General features: G+C 44.5%; 1 protein-coding gene across 1 annotated transcript in view; it reads right to left on the minus strand.

Moving 5' to 3' along the window:
• The window catches only part of LOC147020301 (laminin subunit alpha-1-like), a 309,126-nt gene that overhangs the window by 162,939 nt on the left and 132,473 nt on the right, over positions 1-13,714 (minus strand). The window contains exons 21-23 of the mRNA XM_085895590.1: positions 12,923-13,103; positions 2,076-2,212; positions 971-1,201 (exon numbers count right to left, since the gene is read on the minus strand). Of these exons, the coding sequence (XP_085751716.1) occupies positions 971-1,201; positions 2,076-2,212; positions 12,923-13,103 (549 nt within the window). The remainder of the gene's footprint in view (positions 1-970; positions 1,202-2,075; positions 2,213-12,922; positions 13,104-13,714) is intronic.

The following is a 13,714-nucleotide window of genomic DNA, read 5'->3' on the forward strand; positions in this document are numbered from 1 at the left end:
TTTAACCTTTTGTGGTTGGAATAATTTTTACTTTCGGAAGGTGTGTACACCAGCGACTCTTAGGTCTACACCACCAGTGTGAAGGTACACATGTATACGTCCAATTTTCTCCAAAATTTCCCTCAGGCGAGTATTAAACAATGCTCGCGACCATTAGGAATGGCATTCTTCATCGATTAAAGATCACAATTGTTCCCCACATTCAGTCCACATATAATCTGATGGCTAGATAAACACAGGCAATAGGATACATCATTTATGCATATATACCCATTTGAGAACCATTATTCGGTAAAGATTATTGCAGCCTAGCTCGCGGCCTACCTCGTCGAGGTGGCTTCATTCCGTTAGTCTCTGGGGGATGTGATGAGCATATAATACCTCAGCAATATCGAATTTCATTGAAATTTCTTTCAGTTTAGTTTTAAACAAAAGTACTGATTGTATAAAAAGAACATTGGATGGAATTGACTGAATAATTTGTGGTTATAATAATTTTGACTTTTGGTAGGTGTGCCCCATGAAATTCCATGATAAGCTATTTATACACCTTCACACAGCGTTTGTCAAAGGCAGAAACCCCCCTGGGGGAGGGTGGCAAATTAAGACGCAACAACCTCCATCGTGTAACCCTTTGTCCCTGTGGCAAGTTTGGTTGAGATTGGATAAGTAACGACTGAATGCATCGAAGTCAGATAGACAGACAGACAGACAGACAGACAGATAGACAGACAGACACAAAGTTGCATATTTTAGTATGATTTGACCGTTTTTGACCTTGAAAATGACCAACATCAAATCCAGGGATGACATCCACCCACATCATATTTGGCATCCCATGTCCTATTTATCTGGCATGGTTATTTGCTCTCAACAGAGAAGTGGTGTCCTTTGCACAACACGTTATTGGCAGGGCTACAATTATAACAATTCATGTAACTGCAAATTATTTTCTTTGGCTTTCACTGACCTTACACGCACACATTCCAGTCCACTTGTTACATTCGCACAGTCCTGCCGAACACCTGTCTGCCTGAGTGCCACTGGAGTTACAATGGCAGTGGTGGCAGGACGGATGGTCCCAAAATCCTCTGTCACACTCTCTGCATGTGCGACCACCAAAGCGATGCTTACAGGGACACTGCCCGCTTGTGATATTGCACGCTAAGTGAACAGAGTGCAGTGGACTGCACTCACATGCCTGAAGATCGAAGAGAAGAAAGCAGCAGTTGGAAAAAAAACATGGTCCCTCTAAGTAGAGAGATTATTAATGATACACCATTATGAGTAGATGTGCAAACTGTAACCAATAAGCCAAATTCGCTTATTAATTTACAACCAAATATAAAGTCTGAATGGGACTAATTTATTGACTCAAGGTCAGCTCGTCCTTAATGTTGTGATAATTGACTGTAGTTAGTGTCTTTGTCAACAAGGCAAATCAAATTACAACGAGACTACGTAAGGGAGGATAAAGGCCATGGACAGAGATGAGGTGGGTTAGCCAGGGGTTGGTGGGGGGTTATTGTTCCTTTGAATTGTCTTGTCTTGGTTCAATTTCTGATGGAATACATTCCAACTTAAAAACTATCTTAATGACGCTTTGCCAGTCGGTCACCACATTGTAAAGTATTACATCATTTAAGTTGGCTGCATAATCTGCTAGTGCTCACTTAAAAACACTAAAAACATGATTTTCAAAAGTTGGTTGTTGTGTACTGGTACCCTGGTCAAAATTCAAATTATGCCACCTGGTCTGTAGGATAACTCGCATGTGGTTATGTCAAATAACTTTTCTCAACCAAATATTAAGAGGTAAGTAAAGTAACAGCCAAAGCAGGTGAAGCAACGTTTCAGTCGTGAGCCCTTCAAAGCAACAGCATTTCTGAGCAAGGAAACTTTCTCTATTTGTTCCTTTCTCTATCATTTGACTTGCACTGACATTTGAGCCAGGAGAGTCAACAAGTTATAGCAGTGAGAGAGTACGTGTTTAGTTTAGGACGAATGGGCAGATTGTGTGTTTATATAAACTGTGTGCTGCAATGCTGAAGAGTAGAGAGAAAGATCCCAAGCACCTGACAGCCAGTGACGTGGTTCCAACCCCAAAATCTGCTTTTACACCATTTACAGTGTCTGCCTTCAGTGTTGGCAGGACAGATACACTGCCCTGTGTTTGAGTCACATCGATTGTTTGTGTGATTGCATCTGCATCCTGGGTGGAGACAGGAGAGACAAGAGTACATAAAAGTGCTTATTTTTGCCATTAGAGCAGGTGCCTTGTACAAACAAGTCTCAAAATAAATTGGAGCATCATGGTGGAGGCTCCTCGATGGCCACTGGTATATGAGCGTTACAAGAAATCACAAGGAAATTAGATGCAGGTGGAGGCTATTCAGCCCATCATGCCTGTGCCACATCAACACCACGTCAATTTATCAACACAGGATCAAATAAGAAAATGCAAAATGTTGTTTTTATTTTAAAAATTAAGTGTTTTGTGGATTTTTTTGGGAGTTTTTGTCATCCTTCTTTTCAGGGGAGGGGGCATGGGCTTGGGTTAAAAAAAAAACCCACACACATCAACCACACAACACCCTTTGACGAGACCCCCACCAACAACACTGTACATATGCACCCAATCACCCATTAATGTTCCAGCTCCCTAAAAGTCTTGCCAACATTCCTATAACCCCCAATCTCCAATACTTCCAGGTACCTATCCAATTCCAATTTAAACTTATCTACTGTTTCTGCTGCCACCACCTTTCCAGGGAGACCATTCCATGCATTAACTATTCCCTGAATGAAGGACCCCTACCTTACTATTGTCTTAACTCTCCTCTTCTTTACTCTCAGGCTATGGCCCTTGGTCCTATCACTGTTTACTCTGCTGAATAATTCTTCTGCACTTATTATGTCTGTGCACTTCATTGTCTTAAACATCTCCATCAGATCTCCTCATAACCGCCTCCTTTCTAGTGAATAAAGCCCTGTCTCCTTCAGCCGCTCCTCATAGTTGAGTCTAGCTAGGCTCGGAATCAATCTAGTAGCCTTGCCCTGAACCCTCTCTAAGACAGCTATCTCCTTCCTAAGCTGTTGTGACCAAAACTGCACACAATATTCTCGATGTGGCCTCATTGAATTCCTGTACAATGTAAACACCACCTCTTTAAATTTATAAATGATTCCCCTCAAAAATTACCCCTTGCATCATGTAATCTCTATTTTAGTTATTCTTTCCACATCCCCAATACCTTCCACTTGCTCAGGTTAAATTACATCCTCCAATCTTTTGCCCAATCTATGGAAGTATCAATACTTTCCTGAATCTGATCACCATCCTCTCTGCTATCCACTTCACCTCCAAGCTTTGTGTCATCTGCAAATTTGGATAGCCCACAATCCAAATTATCTATCCAAATCTATCCAAACTATAACCCCACTATCCAAATCATTGATGTAAATAATGAATAGTAATGGTCTGAGTTCTGATCCCTGAGGTAGCCCACTACTTACATCCTCCCAGCAAGACATCCTCCCACTCACAGCCACTCTTTGCTTCCTATCACGAAGCCAGATTGCAATCCAATAAGCTCCCTGATCAGCCACTCCACAAGCCCTCACTTTGGCGAACAACCTCCGATGTGGTACCTTATCAAATGCCTTCTTATAGTCTGGATATACTATGTCCACTGCCATTCCCTCATCCACCCAATCAGACACTGCTTCAGAGAACTCTAAACGATTTGATATTAGGAAAAGTCAACTCCAGGAAAAGACAAGAACTACCTTTGGTAAACCCATGCTGACTACCTATAATTAGTTTGTATTTATTTAAATGGTTCCTTATCTCGTCCCTAATCTTCACTGTCCAGGCATGCAGTAGACTCATTGTGGCAAGGATAACGTGGATGAATGAGTCAACAGAACGTGAAAACGATATTTCTCTTCATTGCCTATTGAGCATGTTTCATGGGGTCTCATGGACTACGACAGGCATTTGCCATTCCTGAAGGTTGTTTAGAATGCGAATACACATGGCCTGTTAGTCCTTTTTTATTTTATTTTTTTTGTATACCTTGGTCGAGGCTCGTATGAGAGCTAACACACAACTCACAGCAAGGAGGCATGAGACAAGAGGGGCGGGAGTGGAAGGGACAAAACAGTGGGGAACAGACACATTAGGTGAACTGTGGAAGGGAGAGGGATGGGGATGGGACGGGGAACATGGCGAAGAGAAGATGGACATTTCAGGGACTTTCAGGAAGGAAAGTAGGAGAAATGAAGGAAGTGGGCTTGGGTGGATTGTTGGGGGTAGAATAAATCGAGGATTTGGATGGGGGAAGATAAGAGGTGGTGGTGAACAGCTGTTTTGAAAGCCTGGAGGGAAGAATGGGAAAGAATAGAGTGAGGAAGTTTATTCCAAAGGCGGGAAAAAAGAGGAATGAAAGAGTGAAGATGAGCAGTGATTCGTGATTTTGGTAGTTTTACCAGAAGGGGGTTGTTGGCGGACCTTGAGCGCCCTGTGGAAATGTGGTGGGGACAAATCGCAGAGAGAGCAGGGGGGGCAAGGCTGGAGAGGAGTCGGTAGAAGACAGAAAGACCACCGACCAACCTGCGGTGATTGAGTGAGAGGCCCAAAGACTCAGCTTCATTGCGGGAGATGCCGATGATCTTAAATGCCCTGGTTTCGACAGCGTGAAGCCGAGAAAGGTGGGAGGCAGGAGCACCAGCCCAGAGGGGAGAGCAGTACTCCATCAGGCTACGGACAAAAGCTTTGTAAGTGGTCAGGAGCTCAAGAGGGCCAAGGAAGGACTTAGCACGACGGAGGATTCCCAGTCGGCGACTGGCTTTTGAGGCGAGGTTGGAAATGTGACTTTCCCAGGAAAGGTCATGGCAGATAGTGAGACCGAGAAGCTTGAAAGAAAAGACTTCTTCCAGAGGATTGTTGAGAAAGTGGATGGGGGGTTTTGTTTCTGGGATGGGGGGGATTTCTCAATGAAGACCATACTTAGTCAAGGATGTAAGGGATTTTTTGGTTCAGATTCTTCCAAAAGCACCAAATTTGGCCATTATGTTGCCCATACCATACTTTTTCAATTTTAGACGGGCGCCCCCCAGGGCCGCCATATTGGCGAAATCCAATTATGGCCGCCATCCGGGTTCGAGGACAATCACAGTTAAAAAATCAGAAGGGCAAGAATCATGAATACTGCCACTTTTTAGGGGTTTTCGGGGTCAGGGAATCTGATTCTGATCTCATTTTGATGATTTCAGGTCATGGTCACTCCATTTTTGGTTCAAAGGTCAAAGATCAAAAGTGGTACTACTAAAACTTCAACAAAAATTATTCAGGAACAATTTTTATTAAAATACTTTGCGAATAACATCTGCTGACAAAATGCTGCTATGTACGCTCAGGACATATCCGTGGAACTCTTCCAGTGAGAAGTTGCCCTGCGCTTTACTATCTATATTATCCACATTGTGGGTGGTGAAGACCTTGAGACGGCTGTTGGTGGATACCACCACCCCATCCTGAGCATGGCAAGCACACACCGCACGTGCAACATCTCGCTTCACTTCCATGACACGATCGTACGATACCGAGATACCCTGTTCTTGGTCAATCCCAATCTGTTTTTTGTCGCGTGTGTGTCCGTGCAGCTTGAGGTCACGATACAGGGGGAAGGAGGTTTCTTGCTCCTTGTTGTGCCGTACTGCAGACATCTTCACTGCATGGTGCATACCCTTACTAGTACTGTCGATGAGCAGTTGTGAGATGTTGCATGCGATCTTCTCCCGCATATCCAGATTGTCGTCGCCACTGATCTTCTAACGTTCATGAAGAGCTGACAGGCCCCGGAGAAGTACGTTGAAGAAACTCCTCATCTTCTTGTTGACTGGAGCCGTGAGGCAGTTAAGGGGGAAGGAGCCGTCAAAAGGCTCCTAACTCTGTAGACAAAACTTGTGCATCATCACCGCAGCCCACATGAACGAAAGTGCATCCTCTTGACCAATCTGAGGCCTATATGTCTTGGCCAGCTATCAACCACCTTCAGTTTGTGAGATATGTAAATATCCTTCCTGCCTTCATTCCCCTTGGAAAACTCAGCCCATTCAGTTAGGAGGTCGAGAAGGTGATCCTTGTATCAAGTTTTGTGTGGCTCTTTTTTGTCTCGGCAAGGGCGATCTTTATCACTCATAAGCTTTTGATACATCTCGCATAGCTCTGAGAGCTTAAATACGGTGGTGTCCGAATGTTCAATCAGGGCTACAATTTGAGCGCAGATGATGGGATCAAAGGGCGGAGGTGTGGGACCCACCGATTCTAGTTGCTCAGCATTGCGAGCGGAGTCTCGCAAACGTACATAACACTGATGATGATAATAGGCATCAGCCGCATGTACATCAAATGCCACGGCAACCAGACTGTCAAGTAAATGAAAGTTTTTGTTCATCTTCGCCCAACTCTTTAGATTGGCATCTACGACATCGGTTACTACCTTGTGGAGGTTGGCCTGGTCCTCCCCCTCTCAGATTACACGACACTTGACATTGGCTGGAGACCGAAATTCCCCAGATGACCTGATTTTTTTGGAACTATTCTGAGAGCCGGCTTCTTTGTCTCGCTTCTCTCTCGCCTGTTTGACACGAGAACTACTACCATAACTCCTGCAAGTTTTGTGATACCTAGCCTAATGCAATTTAAGAGTTGCTGCAATACCTGAGCCATCATGCAACTGACTAATCGTGACATTGATACCAGAAGGAAAATTATTGGCACTGATAGCATTGAAGTCTTTGAGATCTCTCTGAAGTGATACAAGTCCCTCCTCCTTAGGAGTTTGCAAGGCTTCTCCAGTTTTGTCCAATTGGCAAAGACAACAGAGTCCCCAATTCATAATTTTGGTAGAGGACATAGTTCGACACTCATATTATGTTGGCTCGTCGCCGCGATGAACTTTCGTATCGTCATCATGGCGACACGATAGCAGGCTGAGTCGCAGGTTCCGGATCCATTCCTGAACACGCAAGAACAGGGATAGGATAGTCTCGTGAGATAGGGAAGACGTCTCAGCTCCGAATGGCATCATGCACCACCGCCGCTACTGGACACGTCGACACTCACAGACTTGGTATTATCTTAAAAATGAAATAAAAAGTTTATGATATTACGAGTCAAAATGAAAAACATTCAAAATTAAAAACATTCAAGTCTATTTTCTAAATGATTAACGGGTTCTTTTGATTGATAACCCAGGTAGGCCATAGAGGCCATAGGTGGGCCATTTTTGAAATGACGGCCCCAAAACGCCTGGTTTGACCCCAAAATGACCTTTAGGATAACCTTGATGGGTGACCTTGATCTCAAATAGTTTAAATAACATCAGAATCCGATTCCACGACCCCGAAAACCCCTAAAAAGTGGTATTATTCATGATTCTAGCCCTTTTGGTTTTTTAACTACGATTGACCTCTATCTAACCCGGATGGCGACCATAATTGGATTTCGCCAATATGGCCGTCCTAGGGGCGCTCGTCTTGGCGCCTGTCTAAAATCGAAAAAGTATGGCATGGGCGACATATGGGCCAAATTTGGTGCTTTTGGAAGAATCTGAACCAAACAGTCCCTAAAATGCCCGAACATCCCTGACTAACTGTGTTTGAAACAAAGTTAACCTTTGTGTTTAAAAACAAAACCTACAGTTGATCATCCCCCAGCTTCTTCAGCTTGAACCTCTGAAAATCGTCAATATACAGGGTGTCTCAATAAAATGCATACAGACTTCAACTTTCTTCTTCTTCCTCATTTCCATTTTTTTATGAGAGGAGGCCGAATGATATGAAACAGCTGCTACCCCACATTTTGTACAACACTCTTCCACTGCCCACTATTCCCAGCTAACTGTATCCACTCTCCCGCCACCCCCATCTTACTTGCATCCCTCCTCACACAACTTCCCATTTCAGCCGAGGTATGCCTCATTTCCTCATACCTTGTTCCATCAACCTGTCCACTTTCTTTGCTATTCTCTCTTTCTCCATCCATACCAGGTGCTCGGCCCAACTCAGATGGCTCTTTATCAATCCCTCTGTCAAGCTCATCCTCACATTGATGTCCTCTCTCAGTTAGTTCGTCCTTCTTCAATCCACCCTCTCTATTCTTGCTATCCTCCTGATATAGTTGTTTTTGCAGACCTGCAGCCACTGTTGTTGTTTCTCTGTCAGTACCACTGTCTCCAGACCATAAAGGTAGGCAGGCATTACATAAGACCCCAGAAACACTCTTACTCCTCTTACCTGCAACTTAGGAGACTCGCACAATCAAGACCATGTTCCATGAAAGACAGCTGGTGGGTAGCAAGAGTTGAAGAAATCCAGGAGGCAGCCGATACAAAGAATCTCAAGCACTTCTATGCTGGTCTAAACGCAGTCTATGGACCATCTTCTCGTAGTATCACCCCAGTCCATAGCTCAGAAGGCCAGCACATAATCACAGATCCAAACAATATCCTGGAGAACTACAATGAACACTTTAATGGCATCCTTAATTGCCCCTCCTCCATCTCAGATGTAGCCATTGACTCTCTCCCCCAGTGGCCTATTTTAGAAGACCTTGTCCGCCCTCCGACTAAAATAGAGGTCACCAGAGCTATCAATGAGATGCCATCTGGAAAGGCCCCTGGTGATGATGGTATCCCTTCCGAGGTTTTCAAATTTGGTGGTGCCAACCTTCTCACCCAACTGACCCAACTTTACATTACCATGTGGAGTGTGAAGTCGGTACCCCAGGTCTTCAAAGATGCCACGAATGTACCCCGTACAAGTGCAAAGGTGAAAGGTCGTGTGTCGACAACTACCGTGGCATGGCCCTACTACCTATTCCTGGGAAAATACTTACCCGCATCATTCTTAATCACATGTCATCAACGATTGCCAACATCACCACCCCAGAAAGCCAATGTGGCTTTCGCGCTGGACGAAGCACGACTGATATCATGATCTCCGATCGTCAACTCCAGGAAAAGAGTAGAGAACAACATTGCGACTTATGCATGGTCTTTGTCGACCTTACGAAAGCGTTTGATCTGGTCAGTAGAGAAGGCCTGTGAAAGCAACTGTACAAAGTCTGCTGTCCCGCTAAGTTGGTTAACATCATCAGATCCTTCCATGATGGCATTGTTGCTCATTTGAGGGACAGTGGATGCATTTCTGAGCCATTTCCTATTACCAATAGCACTAAGCAAGGCTGTGTCCAAGCTCCCCTATTTAGCATTGTGTTTTCTTCTATGCTTCATGATGCTTTTGAAGATTACACTCGGTGAGTGATGATCCAGTTTTGCACTGATGGTAGTGTCTTTAATTTTCAGCATCTGAAGGCTAAGTGTAGAATCACAGAAGTGTTGCTCCGTGATCTACTTTTCGCCGATGATTGCGCACTCTTCAGTCATAATCTCGAAGACATGCAATTTATTGTCAACTCCTTTGCGCAATCTACTCATTGCTATGGTCTAACGACTAGCCTCAAAAATACCGAGGCTATGCTTTAGCCGAGACAAGAAGGTGTGCACACTGTCCCATGCATTACCGGAGATGACATGCCACTCAAAGTTGTAGATAAGTTCTGCTACCTCGGAGGTGTCCTCTCCCAAAATGCAATCATTGACGATGAAATAACATCAAGACTCGGTAAAGCATGTGTGTCCATTGGAAGATGATGCGTTGCCTTTGGCATGAATGTGGCGTTTGCCTAGACATCAAGAATAGTGTCTATCATGCTGTTGTCCTATTAACACTTCTGAACAGATGCAAAATAATCAAGCACTGAACAGATGCCTATCGTCATCACTTCAAGCACCTTGATCAATTCCATATGCGATGCCTTTGGAAGATTCTTGGCATCACCTGGCAAGATAGAATACCTAACACTTCAATCCTAGACTGCTGTCGCATCCAAGGAATTGATTATTTCCTGATGCTAGCCCAGCTTCACTGATCAGGACACCTCACACATATGGAAGACCATAGAATCCTGAAAGTGCTTTTCTACAGCCAACTTAAATTTGGTAAACTGTCACATGGTGGACAAAAGAAGCCTTATAAGGATGTCCTTAAGTCTACACTGAAGTAGTGTGCCATTCCAGTTCCACCTGGGAACATCAAGCCACAAACAGGTCAGCTTGGCGTAACATTTACCGCAAAGGCCTGGACCACTTTCAATGTGGGAGACTAGCTATCAAAAGGCAGCGGAGGCAAGAAAGGAAAACTTGGTAACGTCCACCTCCACAAGGAATAGCCTATACCTGCGATTTTTGCAGGCGATGCTGTGGGTCCTGCATTGGACTACACAGCCATCGCAGAACACACAATGCTTCGTGAGCACACCAACAAAGGGGAGAGATTTGTCGAAAATGATGACTCGCACCATCAAGTGAGCTGGCATTGGTAAGTGAGCCAGCGTGGGTAAGTGCTTCTGCTCTCCCAACAATGGATGGAGGTACTCTATGCCAGACATGAAATCAGAGCTATATCGCGAGACATATCGCATGCTTTTGACACGGTCTGGCACCCTGCCCTGCTCAACAAACTCTCTTCCTATGGTATCCAAGGCCATCCCTACTCAAGCCGAGTGGTGACCCGTCCAGGATTATGCCCAATAGCCAAGGAGACTGCTTAAGCAGCACGAACACTCTGCACAGAGTATGGTCCCAATCTTCTCCTCCAATCATGGCTTGTAGACTTCCTCTCCTGTCGCAGCTAACGTGTGGCCATAAATGGAGTTCTTTCATCCCCTCTTCCTGTTGAGGCTGGAGTTCCTCAAGGCAGCGTTCTGGGCCCAGTTCTTTTTCTGGTTTTCATCAATGATCTTTCTGATTCTCTGGAAAATCCTCTTTATCTCTTTGCTGATGACTCCACCCTCTGCAGTCCTATCTGTCATCCCTCAGACCGGCAAGGCACAGCATCTTCACTCTCTGCAGATCTGGATAAAAAAAATCACAAACTGGTCCAACACATGGAGCATGTCTTTCAATCTGGACAAATTTCGCAGTCTCATAATGTCTTTCGAAAAGGACCTTCTGGAACCCCCCTCCCCCACCTACTTTCTTAACAATCCTCTGGAAGAAGTCCTTTCATTCAAGCTTCTGGGTCTCACTATCTGCCTTGATATTTCCTGGGAAAGCCACATTTCCAACCTTGCCTCCAAAGCCAGTCGCTGACTGGGAATCCTCCGTCGTGCAAAGTCCTTCCTCGGCCCACCTGAGCTCCTGACCACAAACAAAGCTTTCGTCCGCAGCCTGATGGAGTACTGCTCTCCCCTCTCGGCTGGTGCTCCTGCTTCTCACCTTTCTCGGCTTCACGTTGTGGAAACCAAGGTATTTCAGATCATTGGTATCTCCCGCGATGAGGCTGAGTCTTTGGGTCTCTCACTCTCTCACCACAGGCAGGTCGGTGGTTTTTCTGTCTTCTTCAGTCTCCTCTCTGGTCTCGGCCCCCCCCTGCTTTGTCTGCGATGTCCCCACCATATTTACGCAGGGGACTCAATGTCCGCCAACAACCCTCTTCTCGTAAAACTACCAAAATCACGAATCACTGCTCACCTTCATTCTTTCATTCCTCTTTTCCCCACCTTTGGAAGAAACTCCCACACTCTCTTCAATCGCATTCTTCCCTCCAGGCCTTCAAAACATCTGTTCACCACCATCTCTTATCTTTCCCCATCCAAAACCTCGATTTTTTGCACCCCCGTTCATCCACTCAAAACCCACCTCATTCAAATTCCCTGATTTCCTTCATGAAAGTCCCTGTAATGTCCATCTTGTTTTCCCCATGTTCCCCACCCCATCCCTCTCCCTTACACAGATCTCCTAATCTCTCTGTTCCCCACTGTTTTGTCCTCAGCTCTCCCGCCTCTCTCGTCTCAGGCCCCCCTTGCTGTGTGTGAGCTCTCATATGAGCCTCGACACTGTATACAAAAAAAGAAAAAAAAGTGACCTGGTGTGGGTAAGTGAATCGGTGTAGCTATCTGAACCAGTGTATGTAAGTGAGCCATCATTGTGGGTAAGTGAGCCAGCAGGCATGAGCTACTCTGTAAAATAAACAAGTGAAAGTGATTGACACTCAATGTATATTAAGTTGTGAATTTTTTGGTGATATATTGAACATAAGATGTGCAAAGGAAAACAAATGAGTAGAGCGAATGAGCATGAGGAATGGACAAAGAAGTGTGGGAGTGAGATTAAATATTTGAATATGTCAAGGTGGATAAGCAAGCGTGAGTGAAGATGAACGAGTAAAAAAGGCAATGGGGTGTGCTCAAGTATGGTATGGGGAAAAGTGAATAAAGAAGTGAAATACTGAGGATAGCTGAGTGATTGTGTGAGTGAAATTGAATGAGCCATTGCAAATAAGGGAATGTGCAAGTGAAAGCAAATGTGTGTGAAAACATACAAAATCCAGTCGGACTCATTTGTTCCTCACTTTTCCCATCAAAGGAACTGCCATGCAGAGGCAGTTCTGTCTCTCTTCCCTCCAGGATGTCAAGGATACACTGCACCACCATCGTGTCATCCCTCACCCTGACCCATGATCTTTGTTACCCTCATCAACTTTTCCTAAACCAAACCTCTTGCTGTTTTCAGTGTTTCCTCCTCATAATTATCTTTTTCTTGTTTGTTTTTTTTTCCCTTGCTCGTTGTCCCCAATTGTTGCCCAACTATCTCACTGTCAATTTAGCCTTGCTTTTCCATGAGTTTCGCTCTTGTAGAAGAAACAAAAAGATGAGAGTGAGCAAGTGAAAGCAAATGTGTGTGTAGAAGAGAGTGCCAGTGAACGGGAACGATTGCTGCTGAGTATTGAGTGAATGGGTGACGTTTTGCAAATGAGCATGGGTACAAACGATCGAGAATATGCAGCTTACGGGTGCATCCAGTTGGACCGAAAGCAAAATAGCCTTCGGCACATCGGTCACATTGGAGACCCGATACACCTAGTCGGCATCTGCACCTCCCGTCCTCCGAGCAGTCTCGGCCCAGTGCGCCAACAGGATGGCATGAGCATGGTGCACAGCCTGCATCCTTTTCCAACCCATAATGATCTTTCTGAATGAAATGGGGAATGGAAAGATATGCATTGACAATGGAAGACATTTCATATTCTTTGTCATTGCAATGAAGTCAACGCAGCATCATCAAATGTATCACAGCGTAACATCATGATGCATGAGCAATTCATATTAAACTAGAACGACACTTCAACATTGCGACGTCGACTGATATGCCTCTACCCACATTATAACATCATTATACATACATGTACCAAGTTTGATTTAAATCCTTTCAGCTGTTCTCAAGTATCACTTTTTTTTTTTACCTGACATGACCCTTTTACTTTTGACCTCTTGATGCCGAAATCTAATCGGTTCATCTTTGCATCATAATGTATACTTCTACCAAGTTTGGTCAAAATCATGTCACTGGTTCACAAGGTAGTGCAGTAATAGAATTTTTAATGAAGATGAACTCTGACCCTTGACCTCTTGACCCCAAATTATGATCATTTCATCTTTACAATATACATACTTGTATCAAATTTGGTTAAAATCCAATCACTGGTTCACAAGTTAACACGGCAGCAGAATTTTAACCGAACATGACCTCTGACCTTTGACCTCTTGACTCCAAAACGAATTGGTTCATCTTTGCATCATAAT

Source organism: Eptatretus burgeri, chromosome 9, assembly GCF_056783735.1.
Source record: "Eptatretus burgeri isolate ZD-2024b chromosome 9, Ebu_testis_v1, whole genome shotgun sequence".
NCBI classification, from domain to species: domain Eukaryota; kingdom Metazoa; phylum Chordata; class Myxini; order Myxiniformes; family Myxinidae; genus Eptatretus; species Eptatretus burgeri.